This window comes from Pristis pectinata, chromosome 38, assembly GCF_009764475.1.
Source record: "Pristis pectinata isolate sPriPec2 chromosome 38, sPriPec2.1.pri, whole genome shotgun sequence".
Taxonomy (NCBI): Eukaryota; Metazoa; Chordata; class Chondrichthyes; order Rhinopristiformes; family Pristidae; genus Pristis; species Pristis pectinata.
The window spans coordinates 3,171,821-3,192,475 of record NC_067441.1 but is presented as its reverse complement, the minus strand read 5'-3'; the positions used below and the strand labels follow the sequence as shown (position 1 = coordinate 3,192,475).

Sequence of the window (20,655 nt, the reverse complement as noted above, 5' to 3'; positions counted from 1 at the left end):
AGAATATCCGGGGTGGGTGGGGGTCTTTGATTATGTTGGCTGCTTTACTGAGGCAGCGGGAAGTGTAGACGGAGTCCGTGAAATGTCGACTGTTGATTTCCCTCCACAGATGCTGCCTGACCTGCTGAGTTCCTCCAGCACTTTTTGTGTGTTGCTCCAGATTCCAGCATCTGCAGAATTTCTTGTGTCTCCAAGGAGGGGAGGCTGGTTTCAGTGATGGACTGGGCTGTGTCCACAACTCTCTGCAATTTCTTGCGGTCTTGGGCAGAGCAGTTACCGTACCAAGCCACGATGCATCTGGATAGGATGCTTTCTGTGGTGCATTGATAAATATTGGTGAGGGCCATCGAGGGCATGCCAACTTTCCTAAGCCTACTGAGGAAGTAGAGGTGCTGGTGAGCTTTCTTGGCTGTGGCATCCATGTGGTTGGACCAGGACAAGTTATTGGTGATGTCTATGCCTAGGAACTTGCTCTGTGTCCTGACTCCACTGATGGAGACATCACATCGAGGCTTCATCTGCCCTCCCAGCTGGATGCAAGATATCCCAGGGCAACTTTTGGAAGAAGGATCGCGATCTACTGGGAAAGCAGGCCAAGGAACGGCGGATGGAATTTAACTCAGACAAGTGCAAAGTGATACATTTTGAAAAGTTAAACAAGGACAGGACTTGCATAGTAAACAGAACCCTGGAGAGTGCTATAGAACAGAGGGACCTAGGGGTACAAGTACATGGTTACCTGAAAGCGGTGATGCAGGTAGACAGGGTGGTGAAGAAGGTGTTTGGCACACTGGCCTTCATCGGTCAGGGCACTGAGTACGGGAGTTGTGACATCATGTAACAGCTGCACAAAACGTTGGTGAGACCGTATTGTGTGCAGTTCTGGTCGCCCAGCTGTAGGAAGGATTCACGAGGATGTTGCTGGGACTGGAGGGCCTGAGTTATAAGGAGAGGCTGGGACTGTTTTCCCTGAGGCGTGGGAGGCTGAGGGGTGACCTTATAGAGGTTTATAAAATCACAAAGGGCATAGATCAGGTGGACGGTCACAGTCACACCAGGGTAGGGGAGTCTAAAACTAGAGGGCATAGGTTTAAGGCAAGAGGGGAACGATTTAGAGGGGAACTGAGGGGTAACTTTTTCCTCACAGAGGGTGGTGGGTGTGGAACAAGCTGCCAGAGGAAGTGGCAGAGGCGGGTACAATTAAAAGACACTTGGACAGGTGCATGGGTGGGAAAGGTTTAGAGGGATATGGGCCAAACATGGGGAAATGGGACTAGCACCTTGGTTAGCATGGATGAGTTGGGCCGAAGGGCCTGTTCTCGTGCTGGATGACGAGTTCTCCCCAGCATCCTGGAACCGAAATCGGGATCGCCGAATCCTGGCCATTACCACTTTCATGGGAGCTTGCTGTGCACAACCTGGCTGCAAAGCATCCTGGAAGGGAGGGGGCAGGCACCAGATGAACACAGGTCTCCTCCCTCGGCTCCCTCCGCAGGGAATTCTCATGAGTGGATTGGCTGTTGCACAGTCTCCAAGTGGGAGTTCGGAAGACGTGCAGGGATCGGCGAGGGAAGACAGGCTTCTGACCTGTCTCTTGACACGCACATTCCTGTCAACTGGTCCCTCAGGGATCACAGGCAACCGACAAGCGTCAGTGTGAGATCTGAAGGGGCTGGGCCCCTGGATACCTTCAGATCAGTGCTGAGGTCATTGAGAGGCAGAGCGATTCCAAGAACAGAACAGCCTCTTGTCAGAAGATGAATAGAGAGCCAAGAAGCCATTTACCTCTACAGATGTGCTGTTGAAAGTATCCTGACTGGTTGTATCACTGGGACGGCAATTCGAATGCACAGGAAGCTGCAGAGAGTCGTGGACTCAGCCCGATATGTCACGGGCACATCCCTCCCCACCATCAGGAGTATCTACAAGAGGCGCTGCCTCAAGGAGGCAAGGTCCATCATCAAAGATCCCCACCATCCGGGCCGTGCCATCTTCTGGCAGCTCCCATCAGGCAGGAGGTACAGAAGCCTGAAGTCCCACACCACCAGGTTCAGGAACAGCTACTTCCCTTCAACCATTTGATTCTTGAACCAACCGGCACAACCCTAATCACTACAGCTCGGCAACACTATGACCATTTTGATCAGTTTGCACTATAATGGACTTTGTTCTCATTGTGTTCTTACTTGTAAAAATTATGCATGATTGAAGTTTTTCTTGTGAATGCTACTTATCTGATGCTCTGTGCCTGTGATGCTGCTGCAAGTAAGTTTTTCATTGCACCTGTGCACACATGGACTTGTGCATCTGACAGTAAACTCGACTTTGATGTCTGCATTGATGTTGTTTCCTGCACTCAAGCAGAAACAGTTTCACGGTAGTGCAGCGGTTAGTGTAACGCTATTACAGCGCCAGTGACCCGGGTTCAATTCCAGCCGCTGTCTGTAAGGAGTTTGTACGTTCTCCCCGTGTCTGCGTGGGTTTCCTCCGGGTGCTCCGGTTTCCTCCAACATTCCACAGACGTACAGGTTAGGAAGCTGTGGACATGCTATGTTGACGCCGGAAGCGTGGCGACACTTGCGGGCTGCCTGCAGAACACTCTACACAAAAGGATGTATTTCACTGTGTGTTTTGATGTACAGGTGACTAATAAAGATATCTTATCTTACTTTTGCTGCCGATTTCCTCCCTGCCTTCACCTCCCCTTTCCTGGATCTCCATCTCAGGAGATGGACGAGCTCCCAACACCCACTACACGCCAGAGAGAGGAGACACAAGAGACTTGTGCATCTGACAACAAACTCGACTTTGAACTTTTCCACGTCACACCAGAGCCTCCAGGAGGTCATCCCAGAACTAATGGAACAAATCGTGGTCACTTGTCCTTGGGTAACTGGTTGTTACGGGTGCCAAGATACCACTCCAAACCTACCAGGGCTGTTGCTCCCTTTCCGGGGAGATTGGACAGTGCATGAAGAGTTTCCCCCCCGAGGTGGGGATACTTCTGGGCACTGGGAATCACAGGATACAGAAATGGTACGGGAATCCGGTGCTGAGGGGGAAGATCTGCCAACATTCACCAGGCTCTGTGCCAAGGTCAGATGCGAGTGCAGACCTGCTGTCGGTTTCCTCAGGAAGCGGAGATCGACCCTGTTGGGGTCAGGACTGTGACCGCCCTGTGCCATGTCCCCAGTCATCAGGCTTTTCCCCCAGGACCCACGTAGTCGCCACCCCCCCAGGACATCCCAGAAAGCCATGAGGAATTCCTCGGTCAGCCCGTCCAGCCCCCGGGGACTTGCCCCTCTGGAGCTGGTGCAGGGCACCGGTCAGCTCCTCCAACGTCAGCGGGATGTCCAGGCAATCGGTGACCTCTGGGCTGACCTTTGTCAGGCCCCCCCCCCCCGCCCCCCTGCCAAACTACGCCAGACAGATTGGAGAGAACAGAGCCCCGTAAAAGGAGTGGAAGGGATCTCCCATTCCCCGCCGGTCCGTGATGGAGGAGCCATCGTCAGCCATCAGCTCCACCAGCTGCTTACGGAACCCCCACCTCCGTTCTACCAGCGGGTGGACAGAGAGAGAGAGAGAGAGAGAGAGAGCGAGAGAGCGAGAGAGAGAGAGAGAGAGAGAGAGAGAGAGAGAGAGAGAGAGAGAGAGAGAGAGAGAGAGAGGCGCGGTCTGAATGGTGCAGAATCTGGACCCACATCCTCCTGTACGCACCTTGGGACCTCTTCAGCTGCAGGTCCCTCGGCGTACCCTTCTATCTGTATGTCCACCACAGGGCTGGGTCCTCGATGGCTTGACCCAGATGGAACGCTGAGTTGAGCACCTCCCTCTCAAGGTGCCCGATCTCGGACTCCTGACAGCAGAGACGGATCTGAGTCTTGTCCACATCCAGCCATAGCCTCAGGGAGAAGAAGCCCCCCCCCCCCCACTTCCTTCTCCAGAACCAACAGAACGAATCCTGGTCACTCACCCCCCAGTCGCTGGTTGTGGAGGTGCCAGTACCCGGACCCCACCTGTGTGTGTAGAGGGATGAGCCCTATCCACACCAGGTGGCGGTCAGAGTGCGGCACTGGCTGTGTGGAAGCTGTTGATTCAAAGGGATGCAGGTAAAGATTGGGAAGTGCCCCTCCCTCAGCGCTCCCTCCTCGCCGCCCCTCCCACGGCACTCCCTCCTTGCCTCCCTCCTTCCTCGCCGCCCCTCCCGCAGCGCTCCCTCCCTGCAGTGCTCCCTCCTCACCTACCCTCTCACGGCGCTCCCTCCTTGCCTACCGTCCCGCGACGCTGCCTCCTCGACCGTCCCGCGGCGCTCCCTCCTCGACCACCCTCCCGCGGCGCTCCCTCCTCGACCACCCTCCCGCGGCGCTCCCTCCTCGACCACCCTCCCGCGGCGCTCCCTCCTCGCCGGCCTCTCACCACGATCTCGAGAGCGTGGGTGCACTGGTGAACAAGCTGCGCGAAGGTGTGAGAGTCGGTGAGTGTCCCGGCGAGGCTGCACCGGTCTCAGCGAGTGCGCACCCGCGCGGTGTTGAACAGTGAGCAATGGCACGCGTGCTCGTGGCTCACGGTGTCAGTGCGTGGGCCAGTCTGCGCGCCAGATGGGAGAACGTTGCCGACGCCTCCGCGACTGAACCAGCGAGGAATCGGAGAACAGATCCAGGAGAGACTTTATTTCAGTTCTATAAAGCCACAGGGTTCTAAAATCATGATAACCGTGAACCATCTTTGACAGTAACTGCAGGAAACCAGTGGGTTTGTCTGTTTTATACAAAAAGGAAGATGCCCACACCTGTGCTTACATTCAAAGCACAAGTCAGCTCGGAGAGACAGACCTATTATATACAGAGCAGTGGGGGGGGGGGGGGGGTGGTGGGGGGGAGAGGGTGGAGAGGGAGCGCGGGGGTGCAGGCGGGGAAGGAGAGGACAACTGAGGAAGGGGGGCTTAGAGGGAGAGTGTACAGGGGGGTTGAAGGGGAGGGAAGGGGAAGGGGGTTTGGAGGGGAGGAAGGGAGTGGGAAGGGGGTTGGAGGGATGGAGGGACAAGGGGGAGGGACAGGGAGGGTGAGGGCGTGTCAATAGAGGAGAAGATGGACAGGAGGGAGAGCGGGATGTTAGCCAGACGGGACAGGAGGTCACTTGCCCCTCGCTTCCTGTGAGACGCCGAGCTATTCGCCCCTGGGTGGCATTGCACAGAGCTCCTTCCTCCCCACACACCTCTCTCTTTGGGGAGGGGGGATCAATTAGTTCCTTCCCACACACCCCCTGCCCCACAACTTCCCACAAGCTCGGGGTGGGTGAACACACCCCCTTCCCCCACCCTCAATAGTGCCTGTGGGGTGGGGGGGGGGGGTAGTGAGTGTAGTCCTCCTACCTCTCTCTGGGGAGTGTGAGGCCTGGAGATGAGGACCTCCCCAGGAAGGATCTACCCCAGGGGTGGGGTGTTGAATTGAGTCCCAGAGTTTTACTTGGTGGGGTGGAAGCAGTGTAGAGTAACAGAGGAACCAGGGAAGGGGAGGGAGGAAGGGGAGGGGGAGGGAGGGAGGAGGGGGCAGAAGGCTGGAAACCAGTGGTCGGACGCACTCTGAACTGGACGGAGCCCTCGGTTCACCCCAAGTCCCATGCAGGAGAGAGACGGGGGTGGGGGGGGGGGGTGGAAAACACTGAGGGGGGGGTGATGCAGCCTGTGCTATGCGTTCGCTAGTCTCGGGGTAGGTGTGACGTTGCCTCGTGGGACAGGGGATGGGAAGGGGGGAACAGGAACGGCAGGGTGCAGGGAGTGAAGGGGATGCCCTCAGGATACCCCGGCGTAGCAGGGAAGGAAAGAACCAGTGCCCCCCCCGCCCCCCAAGGCAAAAGAGCACCCCCAGCCCTGCGCCCGTCTCACGCATGCACACAGCCACTGCCTCCCCCTCCCCGCCCCTCCCCACACCCCAGGGCTCGCCTGCTCGACTCTCAGCAGCAGCTGCCTCCGCTGGACTTGACGGGAGTGCTGTCGATCTTCAGGTTGGGCCTCTCACTGCCCACTGTTGCCCCCGGACCCATCCGCTTCTTGATCTCGGCCGCCATGGTCATGAAGGCCTGTTCCACATTGGTGGCATTCTTGGCGCTTGTCTCCAGGAAGGGGATGCCCAGCGAGTCCGCAAATTCCTGAGGGCCGGAAAACGTGGGATTCGTGAGAAGAAATGGCTGGTGTGTGTGTGTGTGTGTGTGTGTGTGTGTGTGTGTGTGTGTGTGTACGAGAGAGAGAGAGAGAGAGAGAGAGAGAGAGCCGTCCCCCGGTGAGGGTCAGTGTGTGGGACCCGTCCCCCGGTGAGGGTCAGTGTGTGGGACCCGGGGGTCGGACACCCACCTTCGCTGTTGTGTAATCCACCACCTTCTTCGTTGTGAGGTCACATTTGTTTCCGACTAACAGCTTGTTGACGTTTTCGCTGGCGTACCGGTCGATCTCCTGAAGCCACTGCTTGACGTTATTGTAGGACTCCTGTGTTGGTAGAGAGCAGGGTGAATGTGTACAACAGTCAGAGAGACAGGCCCTTCGGCCCAACTTGCCCATGCTGACCAAGATGCCTACCTGAGCTAGTCCCATTTACCTGCGTTTGGCCCATGTCCCTCTGAACCTTTGCTCTCCACGTACCTGTGCAAATGTCGTTAAACGTTGTAATTGTACCTGGCTCTACCACTTCTTCTGGCAGCTCATTCCATACACCCACCACCCTCTGTGTGAAAAACCTGCCCCTCAGGTCCCCTTCAAATCTCTCCCCTCTCACCTTAAACCTACTGCCCCCTAGTTTTAGACTCCCCTACCCTGGGGAAGAAACACTGTGACCATCCACCTGATCTATGCCCCTTTATAAACCGCTATAAGGTCACCCCTCAGCCCCCTTCGTTTCAGGGAAAACAGTCCCAGCCTATCCTGCCTCTCCTTATAACTCAAGCCCTCCAGTCCCAGCAACATCCTCGTGAATCGTTCCTGCCCCCTCTCCAGCTGAATGTCATTCTTCCTATAGCTGGGCGACCAGAACTGCACACAACACTCCAAGTCCGGTCTCAGCTGCGACTTGTTCAGCAATAACATGATGACCCAACCCCTGTACTCAGTGCCCCGACCAGTGGAGGCCAGCGTGCCAAACGCCTTCTTCACCACCCTGTCTACCTGCGTTTCCACTTTCAGAGAACTGTGTTAATGTACCCCTGGGTCTCTACCCCCAGGTCTCCCTGTTCCTTAATACTCTCCAGCACTCTGCCATTCTCTGTACATGCCCCTGTCCTATTTTATCTTCCCAAAGTGCAACACTTGGCACTTGTTCAGTGTGGAGGGGGCATTCCTCCACTTGGCCAATCAGAACCTGACTTGACACAAGCATGGCCAATCAGAACCCGACCCGACACAAACACGGCCAATCTGAACGCAACCCAACCCAAGCACGGTCAACCAAAACCCAATCCGATGTGAATTGGGCCAATCAGAACCCAAACTGACACGAACGCGGCCAATCAGAACGCGACCCGTGAGCACGGCAAATCAGAACCCAACCTGTCAGCATGGCCAATCAGAACTTGACCCAGGGTCATCTCACTTCCTTTAGATCCGACCAGATCCAAATGACATTGAGAGGTCCTGTTGGGCACCAAGGCCTACTCTCCACCATCGCCTAGTGACCCCTCTGGGACGACACCTTTAGGGTAAGGGCACTGGAAGGACGGGCTTCAATGAGACAGGGTTAGAGGCTGGTAGGAGGGGTGTGACGAGGCATTGTGCACTGGAGGGAGGGGCTTCAATGGAGAGGGGCACGGAGATTTGGGGAGGAGGGGTTAGGGGATTGGAGGGAGGCGTTCTGATGAGGGATAGTGAACTGGAGGGAGGAGCTTCATTGGGGAGGGGATGGGGCTGGAGGGAGGAGCTTCACTGCACGTGAAGACCGTCCCATTTCCCTCACCTGATCTGTAACATCGTACACAACAATGATCCCGTGAGCTCCTCTGTAGTAACTCGATGTGATGGTCCGGAATCGCTCCTGACCGGCAGTGTCCCACTGAGGAGAGAGGGAGAGCACATTAGTTACCAACACTCGCAAACTGCCTGTTCTCTGATTCTAACCCTGGACTAGCCACTCAGGACACAGATGAGGACCCACCATGACCGTGGGGATTAAATGGATGGGGGTGAGGACTACGATTTGAGGCGGAGTCCACTTCCTAGCCTCACGACCGATCGCTGGTAATAAACCAAAGGCGACTAGCAGCAAACACGCCCCAGTGTGCCAAAGGACAAGTTGGGGCTCTCAGGAGATGGAGGGCAATTGGATGGTAGCAGACGAGAGGCTTCAATGACAGGGGGCCATTTGGCCCTTCAATTCCATGCCAGCTCACAGAGAAATCCCATTCCCGATTCATTTTTCCCTGTAATCTGTTCTCCCCACATTCCCATCGACTCCCCCCACAGTCTCCACCCCTCATCTACACACCAGAGGCAATTTACAGCAGCCGATTAACCCACCGACCCGCACGTCCTTGGGGTGTGGGAGGGAATCCACGGCGGTCACGGGGAGAACGTGCAAACTCCGCGCACACGGACAGCGCCGGAGGTCGGGATCGAACACGGGTCTCTGTAGCTGGGAGGCAGTGTCTCTACTGGCTGAGCCGCTGCCCTGTCCTACAGGACAGGCTTCAATGTGGGTGTGGGCGACGGGAAGCAGGCATCAATGGAGGGGTAGAGTCAGACTTACAGCAGGGAAACAGGCCCTTCAGCCCAACTCGTCCATGCTGACCGAGGTGTCTTCCTAAGCCGGAGCCACTTGCCTGTATTTGGCCCGTATCCCTCTAAACCTTTCCTATCCATGGACCTGTCCAAATGCCTTTTAAACGTTGTAGTTGTTGTACCTGCCTCACCCACTTCCTCTGGCAGCTTGATCCATACATCCACCGCCCTCCGTGTGAAGAAGTTGCCCCTCAGGTCCCCTTTGAGCCTTTCCCCTCCCACCTTAAAACTACGCCCTTAGTTACAGTCTGCCCTACACTGGGAAAAAGACTGACCATTCACCTTATTTACGCCCGTCATGATTTTATACGTCTCCATGAGGTCACCGCTCAGCCTCCTTCGCTCCAGGGAAAAGTAATCTTAACCCTCCAGTCCCGGTAACATCCCCATGGATCTTCTCTGCACCCTTTCCGGCTTAATGACATCCTTCCTATAGCTGGGCGACCAGAACTGCACACGACAGTCCAAGTGCGGTCTCACCAATGTATGTACAGCTGCAACATGACATCCCAACTCAGTGCCCTGACTGATGAGGACTAATGCTTTCTTCACCACCCTGTCTACCTGTGTCACCACTTTTGGCAGACTATGTACTAGTACCCTTCTGCAACACTCTCCAGGGCCATTTACTGTGTGTGCCCTGCCATGGTTTAACTTCCCAAAATGAATCACTTTGCACTTGTCTGAGTTAAATTCCATCCGCTGTTCTTTGACCCATTTTGCCGATCTAGATCCTGTCGTAACCTTAGATAACGTTCCTCACTGTCTATCACACCACCAATTTTGGTGTCACCCAGGTCGGGTGGGCTTTGATGACTGCTTTCTGAGGACCCCACTGTTTTGACTGGGACACCTAAGTGGCCAACACACTGGGTCTATAATCACACACAGAGGTTGCACCACTGCAACACTTCCAACTTATCCTCGTTTGGCAGCCACAAGCTCCTGACTGGATTGGTAAACAGGCTGATTACACAACGTGGCAGATAAAGAGGAACAGATCGGCTCGGTCTGTCAATCACCCAGGCCGCCAATGATGCCCCGATCGCGGGCTGTCAATCATCTGGGCCACCAACCCCGCCCACGTTGAGGTCTACCAATCATCCTGTCTGTCGGGCAAGGTCTGTCAATCACCTGGGGAATTAGCCACACCTCTAGCTGTCAATCAAGCAGTCAGAGAAGATTGGGGGAAAGGAAGTGAAGCCTGCTCCTGTTACGATGGCACTGCTTTTGAACAGCATCTCCACCCTGAGCTCAAGAGGACCCTGCGGATAGGCTGCGATACTCACAATTTGTAGTTTGATGGTTTTGCCGTCTAACTCAATGGTTCGAATCTTGAAGTCAACTCCAATGGTGCTGATGTAACTCTCTGTGTAGGTGTCATCCTGCAGGAGAGAACGTGGTGAGTGACCTGTCTGCACACGTCGCTGCCCCGGAGACAAAGCACCGTCTCAATCCCTGACACACTCGCCCGCTCAGAGAATCACGCACACACAGAAACGTGTGCCCGTACACCCACAGGGTGCAGGTAAACAGAGACAACAGTGGGAGCAAATATTTCCGCAAGAAAGTCACACAACTCACACGATACAGTGAATAAAAATAACTGTTTGAAGTCAATCACTTTTGATTACCCACTTAACAGCTTGGTATTTACAGCATCCATTTTATGTTTCTTTTATAATGTCACGCAGAAGATGATTTCACTCGAATCTAAAGCCTGCTGTCCCAGACCTGGGAGTGTGTGATGGGACGGTGCGGAGGGAGCTTCACCCTGTGTGTGACCCTGGGAGTGTGTGATGGGACGGTGCGGAGGGAGCTTCACCCTGTGTGTGACCCTGGGAGTGTGTGATGGGACGGTGTGGAGGGAGCTTCCCTCTGTGTGTTACCCTGGGAGTGTGTGATGGGACGGTGTGGAGGGAGCTTCACCCTGTGTGTGACCCTGGGAGTGTGTGATGGGATGGTGTGGAGGGAGCTTCCCTCTGTGTGTGACCCTGGGAGTGTGTGATGGGACGGTGTGGAGGGAGCTTCACCCTGTGTCTGACCTGGGAGTGTGTGATGGGACGGTGTGGAGGGAGCTTCACCCTGTGTCTGACCCTGGGAGTGTGTGATGGGATGGTGCGGAGGGAGCTTCACCCTGTGTGTGACCCATGCAGTACCTGCCCCGACCACCACAGAACAGGAGGGGCGATCGATACTCACAGCAAATCGAAGCAGCAAGCAAGACTTCCCAACCCCAGAATCTCCAATCAGTAGCAACTTGAACAGGTAGTCACTGCAAAGAAAGAATAGAGGGAAGGCTGAAACGAGAGAGATTCCTTGTAGTGGAGTTTCCAAGCCTTTTCTCGATCCTTCTCTGACCAGATTTACTCCTTTTCACCCACACCTGCCGACTCCAGCTACTCCCTGCCAAATGTTTTTCGAAGGTTTAAACCGTCTCTCCAGGATTAACCGTCCGGTTCCACCTCATGAACTGCTTCATATCTCCAAATGTTGGACAGCACATGATGGCCAGCTGCAGAAGGAGAGATCGGGAACCAACAGCTTGGTCAATGAGATTGGGTTTTATGGAATGACTCAGAGGAAGAGAGAGGCAGAGAAATTTGGGGAGCAAATTCCAGAGCTTGGGACCCAGGCAAGGCAGAGTGATGGAACCAGGGAATTCAGCATGTCCCCTTTGACTCTCACCAACCTTTACCGATGCACCATAGAAAGCATCCTATCTGGATGTATCACAGCTTGGTATGGAAAATGCTCTGCCCAGGACTGCAAGAAACCACAGAGAGCTGTGGACACTGCCCAGCGCATCACTGACACCGACCTCCCCTCCATGGACTCCCGTCTTTACTTCTCATTGTCTTGGTGAAGCAGCCAGCATAATCAAAGACCCCACCCACCCGGGACATTCTCTCGTCTCTCCTCTTCCATCGGGTAGAAGATACAGGAGCCTGAGGGCACGTACCACCAGACTTAAGGACAGCTCCTACCCCACTGTGATAAGACTATACAATGAGATGGACTCTGACCTCATGATCTACCTTGTTGTGACCTTGCACCTTATTGCACTGCATTTTCTCTGTAGCTGTGACACTTTACTCTGTACTGTTATTGTTTTTACCTGTACTACCTCAATGCACTCTGTACTAACCCAATGTAACTGCACTGTGTAATGAATTGACCTGTACGATCGGTTTGCAAGACAAGTTTTTCACTGTACCTTGGTACAAGTGATAATAATAAACCAATACCAATGGGTGAGAGGCTGATATAGGAGTGTAAAGATCGCAGAGGGTTGTAGGGGCTAGAAGAGGTTGCAGAGAGGGAGGGCAGGGTGTAGAGGTTGGAGGGTTACAGAAAGAGGGAAGGGTGCAAGGACTGGAGGGTTCACAGAGAGGGAGGGGTGTAGAGGTTGGAGGGTTACAGAAAGAGGGAAGGGTGCAAGGACTGGAGGGTTCACAGAGAGGGAGGGGTGTAGAGGTTGGAGGGTTACAGAAAGGGGGAAGAGTGCAAGGGCTGGAGGGTTCACAGAGAGGGAGGGCAGGGTGTAGAGGTTGGAGGGTTACATAAAACAATAAGACACCCACCATTCATACAGCTCACTGATACTCAGTGCCATTCTCTTGCACTGCTCCCGTGGCCCTTAATATCCAGACATCTATCAAACTCTGTTTTATATTCCATAAGAGAAAGCCATTCAGCCCATCATGGATATGCACAGGGGGGCCTGAGACATAGAAACAGGCATTGAAACTGGCCTTTAGGCCCAATTGGTCCATGCCGACCAAGATCCCCATCTAAGCCAGTCCCACCTGCCCATATTTGGCCCATATCCCTCTAAACTTTTCCTATCCATGTACCTGTCCAAATGTCTTTTAAATGTTGTTAATGTACCTGCCTCACCAACTTCATCTGGCAGCTCGTTCCATACAAGATCACCTCTAGAAGATGTTTCAAGCATGCCAACAGAAGTTGCCTGACGGTGAAGAATCAATATCTAATATGGGCTACCTGAACAGGTGTCCAGAGGGGGAAGGGATGGACGCAGGAAGAAATGCCAAAATACATGTAACGTTGTCACAGACTCACACAGCATGGACACAGGCCCTTCGGCCCAATTTGTCCCTGCTGACCGTGTTGCCCAGCAAGCAAGTCCCATCTGCCCGCGTTTGGCCCATAGCCCTCTACACCCCTCCTATTCATGTACTTATCTAGACGGCTCTTAAACGTTGCTAATGTGCCCGCCTCAGCCACTATTTCCGGCAGCTCATTACAAATACGCACCACCCTTTGCATGAAGAAGCCGCCCCTGATGTCCCTTTTAAATCTCTTGCCTCTGATCTTAAACCTACGCCCTCTTGTTTCTAGCACCCCCTCCCTGGGAAAAAGACTGTGTGCTTTCACCCTGCCTATGCCCCTCATGATCTTATACACCTCTATCAGGTCACCCCTCAGTCTCCTACGTCCCAGGGAATAAAGTCCTGGTCTGCACACCCTCTCCTTGTAACTCAGGCCTGCAAGTGCAAAAAGTAATTAAAAAGTAGACAAACAAACTTGCTCCGAGAGGTTCAGAAACACCCCGAATCACAGTCCCATCTTGAATGTGAGTGACTGGATAGCATAAAGGTGATTGGTGGACTTTTAAAATAAATTTTCTCTCCCTCTATTCTGATTGGTCAAGTGTTTCAAATCAGGGCATATCATTGAGAGCAAGTTTTACATATTTAAAGTGGAAATATCTAATAGAACTAAAATAAACTACTAAATACAACTAATTAGTTACAGCAGGTGAGGTAAGGTGTTGTAGTTGCAACTTGTGGGAACTGGTGGACCCCACTGTGGTAAACACTGCCCACATCTGCTGCCTGCTTGAAGAAGTTGGGCTCAGAGTTGATGAGCTAGAGTCCGAGCTTCAAAAACTTTGACGCATCAGGGAGGAGGAGAATTATCTGGACACTGTATTTCAGGAGGTAGTCACACCCCTCAGCTTAAGTATTTCTCAATTGGAGAGCTGGAGAACAGGTCGGTCCATCACAGGCACAGCCCTCCCCACCATCGACAGCATCTACAAGGAGGCATTACCTCAAGGTGGAGGCATCTATCATCGAGGATCCTCACCAGCTGGGCCGTGCCCTCTTCTCCCTGCTGCCATCGGGCAGGAGGTACAGAAGCCTGAAGTCCCACACCACCAGGTTCAGGAACAGCTACTTTCCTACAACCATCAGGTTCTTGAACCGACCTGCACAACCCTAACCCCACCTCAGCAACGGGACACTACGGGCCACCACGGGCCACCTCATGTACCACCATGGACTTGAGTCTTTAACTGAACTAAGCCTTCCCCCCCTTCTCTCTTCACCATCTTGTATAACTTCTAGTCTGTGCGTTGTCTGTACCCATGTGTCTGTGATGCTGCTGTGAGCAAGTTTTTCATTGTACCTGTACCCCACCGTACTTGTGCACATGACAATAAACTCCACTTGACCATCAGACATAGGAGCAGAATTAGGCCATTCAGCCCATCGAGTCTGCTCTGTCATTCGATCAGGGCTGATTTATTTTTCCTTCTCAACCCCATTCTCCTGCCTTCTCCCGTAACCTTTGACACCCTTGCTAATCAAGGAGCTATCACCCTCTGCTTTAAATACACCCAGTGACTTGGCCTCCACAACTGTCTGTGGCAATGAATTCCACAGATTCACCACCCTCTGGCTGAAGAAATTCCTCCTCATCTCAGTTCTAAAGGGAAGTCCTTCTATTCTGAGGCTGTGCCCTCTGGTCCTAGACTCTCCCACCACCGGAAACATCCTCTCCACGTCCACTATATCCGGGCCTTTCAATATTCAGTAGGTTTCGATGAGATCCCCCCCTCATCCTTCTAAACTCCAGCGAGTACAGGCCCAGAGCCATCAAACGCTCCTCATACATTAACCCTTTCATCCCCAGGATCATTCGAGTAAACCTCTTCTGGACCCTCTCCAATGCCAGCACATCCTTCCTTAGATATGGGGCCCAAAACTGCTCACAATACTCCAAATGTGGTCTGACCAATGCCTTATAAAGCCTCAACAGTACATCCTTGCTTTTATATTCTAGTCCTCTTGAAATGAATGCTAACATTGCATTTGCCTTCCTTACTAGAGACTCAACCTGCAAGTTCACCTTTAGGGAATCCTGCACTGGGACTCCCAAGTCCCTTTGCACCTCTGATTTCTGAATTCTCTCCCCGTTTAGAAAATAGTCTATGCCTTTATTCCTTCTGCCAAAGGGCACGACCATACACTTCCCTGCACTGTATTCCATCTGCCAAGACTTGACTTGGGACAGAACAGTGTGACTGCAGAAGAGGTAGGTCGAGGGATCCAGAGGATAGTTCTGGAGGAACCTCAGCCCTTGTTGAACAGGTATGAGGTTCCTGCTCCCTGTGTGGATGAGGACGGAGACTGCACGGACAAAGAATGCCCCAGAGGCTGTGTTACCTGCCTGGTACAAGGGTTAAGGACATCTCTTCTGGTCTAGAGAAGGACTTGGGAATGGGAGGGGCAGTTCTTGTGGCCCATGTAAGCATTAATGACATAGGTAGGAGCAGGAAGAAGGTTCTGTAGAGGGGTTATGAGGAGTTCGGGGCAAAATTGAGAAGCAGAACCACGAGGGTGATCGTCTCCGGATTATTACCTGACCCACAAAGAGTAAATCGGATTAGAGAGGTAACTGTGTGGCTCAAACTGTGGTGTGGAAGAAGTGCGTTCAGATTCACGGGACACTGGCACCAGTATGGGGGAAGGAGGGAGCTGTTCCACTGGGATGGGCTTCACCTGAATCATGCTGAGACAAGTGTCCTGGTGAATCACATAAACAGGTGCTTCAAGCTAAATAGTAGGGGGCAGGGCTCCCAAGATGAGAGAGCAGCGGCAGAGGATAGCGAGGGGGAAATTGACAGGCAACGTGTGACAGGCTGGGGCAGAAAATGTAAAGGCAAGTCCTGCAGCACGGAGCAAACCCAGAGTTAGGGGGCGCTGGGGTCCTGTTTCTGTGACGATTGTGGAGACCAGATCACTGGGAGAAGTTAAGGTGGGGACAGATCATTTTTCGAAGGGTCAGGGAACTGCCATAGAGGCGGCCTGGGGCAGATCAGCCAAGGTCATACCGAGTGGTGGGACAGGATTGAGGGGCCGAGTGGGCTACTCCTGCTCCTATGTTCTTCTGCAAGGGAAAGAAATCTCCTTACTTCCGACCCAATGGACCGAAGACAAGGGCAACTCCAGCTGAGGGGCATGGCTGGGCTGCCGTTTCAGAGGAGAGGGTATAATTTGGCAATGAGTCGAGTCAGAGAGTGAAACAGCACAGAAACGGGCCCTTTGGCCCAACCGGTCCCTTTGAAACGGAAGTGAGAGGCACGTCAAGTGGCAGGGCAGCTGCGAGGACAACGGGCAGCTCAGTCTGCAGAGAGACAGGGCAAGTCGAGGCGGATGAATTGTTGGCAGTATATACAGGCTCTGTCTCGCTTTCACTGTGTCACCGGCTGGATCACTGCCTCAGTCAATATACGGCGGTTACACCTCCTCACCACTCCCTCCGCCCACTGTTTTGACAGGAAACCCATCCAGTCCACCAGCACATTAGAATGTCAGTCGGCCCTGAGAGAGCATGCAGGCAGTTTGAAAGACCCCACTCCCCCTGATCTCTCCCCCACAGTTCCCTGAAAATTCCCGTTGAATCCGCTACCACCGCTTTCCAAATGCAACCTCTCTCCCCTTGATCGCCTTACAAAAGCCTGAAAGCATGCACAACCAGGCTCAAGGACAGCTTCTATCCTGCTGTTATAAGACTCTTGAATGGACCTCTTGTATGACAAAGACTCTTGACCTCACAACCTACCTCGTCGTGGCCCTTGCACCCTACTGTCTGCCTGCACTGCACTTTCTCTGTAACTAGAACACTTTATTCTGCATTCTGTTATTTCTTTCCCCTTGTACCCCCTCGATGTTCAGATGTTGTGAAATGATCTGTATGGGTGGCATGCAAAACCAAGTTTTTTCACTGTACCTCGATATATAGAACAGTACCACACTGGACAGGCCATTCGGCCCCCAATGTTCTGCCGATCTGGATGCCAAATCATTCTAAATGTCCTCTTTCTGTGTATCATCCACATCCCTCCACGCCCTTCATATTCAAGTGTCTATCTCAAAGCCCGTTAAACTCCACCAAACTGCCTACTTCCACTACTACCCCTGGCAGCCCATTCAGGCACCTACCACCCTCTGTGTAAAAAAAAACCTTGCCCCTTACGTTGCATTTAAACTTCCCCCCTCTAACCTTAACAGCATGTCCTCTGGCGTTTGACATTTCTACCCTGGGGTAAAGATTCTGACCGTTTACCCTATCTAAGCCTCTCATAATCTTACAAACCTCTATCAGGTCTCCCCTCAGCCTCTGACGCTCCAGGGAGAACAACCCAAGTGTGTCCAGCCTTTCCTTATAGCTCATACCCTCTAATCCAGGCAGTGTCCTGGTAAACTGCCTGCAGATTTTACACCCTTTGGTACCTGTGACAAATATAAACCAACTACCCACGTCCAATGGTTCTGCACCAGTTTCCCCCATCAATGCACCTGGTGGTTTTGAACACCTCAATAACTTCTCTCCTTAACTTACTCTGCTTCAAGGAGAACAGCCCCAGCTACTCCGCAATCACCGGAGACACTGCTTCGTCGGGCACCTTCGCTCCGGCCCCCGCAAAAGCAAGGATCTCCCGGTGGCCACCCACAAATTCACATCCCACTCCCATGCCGACATGTCGATCCACGGCCTCCTCTGCTGCCACATTGAGGCCAGACACCTCATATTCTGCCTCGGGAGTCTCCAACCTGACGGCCTCAACATCGATTTCTCTAACTTCCAGTAACCCCTCCCTTTTCTTTTTGTCCCCTCGTTCCTGTGGCCCCCTCACCCCTTCTTTCCCCTCCCCTGCGCTCATGACCTGCCCATCCATTCCCCACCTCCTTCCCATTATTCCATGGTCTACTGTCCTCTCCTACTGGATTCCTCCTCCTTTGCCTCTCCTACCTATCACCTCTCGGCTTCTCACACCACTCCCTTTCATTCCCCCTCCCCTACCCACCTCCCCTCACCCTCTCACCTATCGGTCTGTGCTCCTCCCCCCACCTTCTTATTCTGGCTTCTGCACTCTCCCTTTCCAGTCCTGATGAAGGGTCTCGGCCCAAAATGTCGACTGTTTATTTCCCTCCACAGATGCTGCCTGACCCGCTGACTTCCTCCAGCATTTTGTGTGTGTTGCTACAATCACCGGAGTCCCTCATTCCTGGGCCCGCTGGTGGAAATGTCCTCTGCACCCTCTCCAAAGTCTCGACGTCCTCCTGAAGGCGTCGTACCCCAGATGACACAACTCACGTTTAGCAGAGCAATGCACGAAATGCTGGAGGAACATTCAGCATCGGCAGTCCCTTGTCCCTGACACGCAGCAGTTTACTTGGGGAAGCAGCAAGCTTGCTCTGTTACTGATGGTCACTAACGTCAACACAAGCGACTTCAGAGACATCACGGTGCACCCTTGTTACTGCAGGCAACACTCAGAAACCCTCCTCGCTCATACACCCCTCCGCTGTGCTCCATTTTCATTTTTCATCCTCTTTGTTGTTAATCTACTGAGACGGCGCAGTGCTGCAGCAGCGCTGCGTGGTGGGAGGGGAGGCTGACGGACAGCAGGGGGGAGAAGGAGAGGGCGGGAGGCTGGTCAGTGAAGGAGGCAGTGGATGCAACCTGGGAGGAGGAGGGGGAGGGTTTGGGGAACCACCCAGGAAAGGAGAGGGAGGGCACGACATAGGGTTCAACAGTGACCTTAGTGTGGAACAGGGGTGATTGGGAGGTGTTAAGGAAGTGGGGCAACAAGGGAGGGGGCAAAATGGGGTGATGAACGTGCTCCTTGGTTGGGATGGGTAGGGAGTGATGACTCCAGTCAGAACTCCACTCCCCCTTGCAGGCCCTGGACAGGGGGGTTGGGTTTGGGGTCAAGCAGTAACCTCCAGGTCCATTAGAAATGTCAGATTTGCTATGTCCAGCTTGCCAGGAGTGACTGGTGTGGGGTTCTAGACCAGATTGGAGTGGGAGCACTAAGAGTATAGGGACCAAGGTAACTGGTAACTGATTTGTCACGCGTGCTAAAATACAGTGAAAGGCTTTGTCTGCATGTTATCCAGGCAAATCATTCCATACATAAGTGCATCGAGGTAGAACAAAAGGCAAAAGAAAAGAGAATTCAGGATATAGTGCCACAGGTCGAGAGAAGGTGCAAGGGTCATGAGGAGGGAGATCAGGAGTTCATCATGAGATGTCCATTCAAGAGACTGATAACAGCAGGATAAGAAGCTGTCCTTGAGCCTGGTGGTACGTGTGTTGAAGCTTTTGTATCTTCTACCCGATGGGAGAGGGGAGAAGAGAGAATGTCCCGGGTGGGTGGGGTCTTTGATTATGCCGGCTGCTTCACCAAGACAGCAAGAGGTAAAAGACAGAGTCCATGGAGGGGAAGCTGGTGTCCGTGATGCGCTGGGCTGTGTCCACAACTCTCTGCAGTTTCTTGCGGTCCTGGGCAGAGCAGTTGCCATACCAAGCCGTGATACATCCAGATAGGAGGGTTTCTGTGGTGCATCGGTAAAAGTTGGTGAGAGTCAGAGGGGTCATGCCGGGGAGGGGAGGGGAGGGGAGGGGAGGGGTCAAGACCTAGGAGTAGAGAGGGGACAACAGGTCAGGGTCAGGAAGGGTGAAAAGGTCAAAGAAGGTAGGAAGGGTTCAAAGGTCAGGCAGAATGATAAAGGGAGGGTCACGGGGTAAGGAGCGGGGTCAAGGGGTCAGCCAGGGTAAGGTTCACTGAGGGAGGTGGACAGTGTCAAGGGTTGAAAGGGGTGGGTGGGTGGGGGGGGGGGGTGCGGGTCAGGGGAACCTGATATCGGCGACTTCCCCTTTAAGGGCCCGCCCCTTTAACCGAATATGTGTCGGCCGACCAATAACCGGAGCGGGGCTGAGGGAAGGGCGGGTCGGACGTGGCTGCTGCGGCCGGCTGCCCCCGCCCGCTGCCCCCGGGTCTCCCCCCCGCGGCCGGCGGCCCCGGTCCGCCCCCCACGGCCCCCGGTCCACTCACTACTCGGGATTCATGGCTCCGGCCGCCCGCCGTCCCTCCGCCTCGGCAAAACAAACCCGCAAAATGGCGGCGCCGTCGGCCCGGAACTGACGTCAGGAGACGTGGCGCTGCCCCCCCACCCTCCGCGACCTGCGCATGCGCGGCCCCGCCTCCGTTCTCCGAGCATGCTGGGACTTGTAGTCCATCCTCTTCCTCTCTGTCCCAGCCCCTCCTCCTCCGTCCAGCACCCCCACCCCCACCCATCCCCCACCCCACCCCCACCCATCCCCCCCACCCCACCCCCACCCATCCCCCACCCATCCCCCCCACCTCACCCCCACCCATCCCCCCCACCCCACCCCCACCCATCCCCCACCCCATCCCCCCTCCCACCCCACCCCCACCCATCCCCACCCCATCCAATCCCCCACCCCACCTCCCTACCCCCCCACCCATCACCCCTCCACCACCCCACCCCCACCCCATCCTACCCAATCTCCCACCCCCAATCCATCCCCACCACCCCACCCATCCCCCCACCCCAATCCATCTCCCACCTCATACCCCCACCCCACCCCATCCCACCCAATCCCCCACCTCACCCCTACCCTACCTCCCTACCCCCCACCCATCCCCCATCCATCCCCCACCTCACCCCAATCCATCCCCTCACCTCATACGCCACCCAATCCCCCACCTCACCCTCACCCCACCTCCCTACCCCCCCACCCATCACCCCTCCACCACCCCACCCCCACCCCAT

General features: G+C 54.2%; 1 protein-coding gene across 2 annotated transcripts; it reads right to left on the bottom strand.

Moving 5' to 3' along the window:
• Nucleotides 1–4,650: 4,650 nt before the first annotated feature.
• Nucleotides 4,651–19,982, bottom strand: LOC127587065 (ras-related protein Rab-1B). Of its 2 annotated transcripts, none has more exons than XM_052045240.1 (6): nt 19,914–19,982; nt 10,961–11,033; nt 10,048–10,143; nt 7,938–8,033; nt 6,350–6,481; nt 4,651–6,147 (listed from the first exon to the last, which is right to left on the bottom strand). In XM_052045240.1, exons 1-6 carry the CDS (start codon nt 19,925–19,927, stop codon nt 5,953–5,955), a joined length of 606 nt encoding a protein of 201 aa, XP_051901200.1. In that variant the 5' UTR covers nt 19,928–19,982; the 3' UTR covers nt 4,651–5,952. The 2 variants fall into 2 exon arrangements, with proteins under 2 accessions (XP_051901200.1, XP_051901199.1); XM_052045239.1 differs by lacking the exon at nt 19,914–19,982 and adding an exon at nt 12,343–12,426.
• Nucleotides 19,983–20,655: the final 673 nt, after the last annotated feature.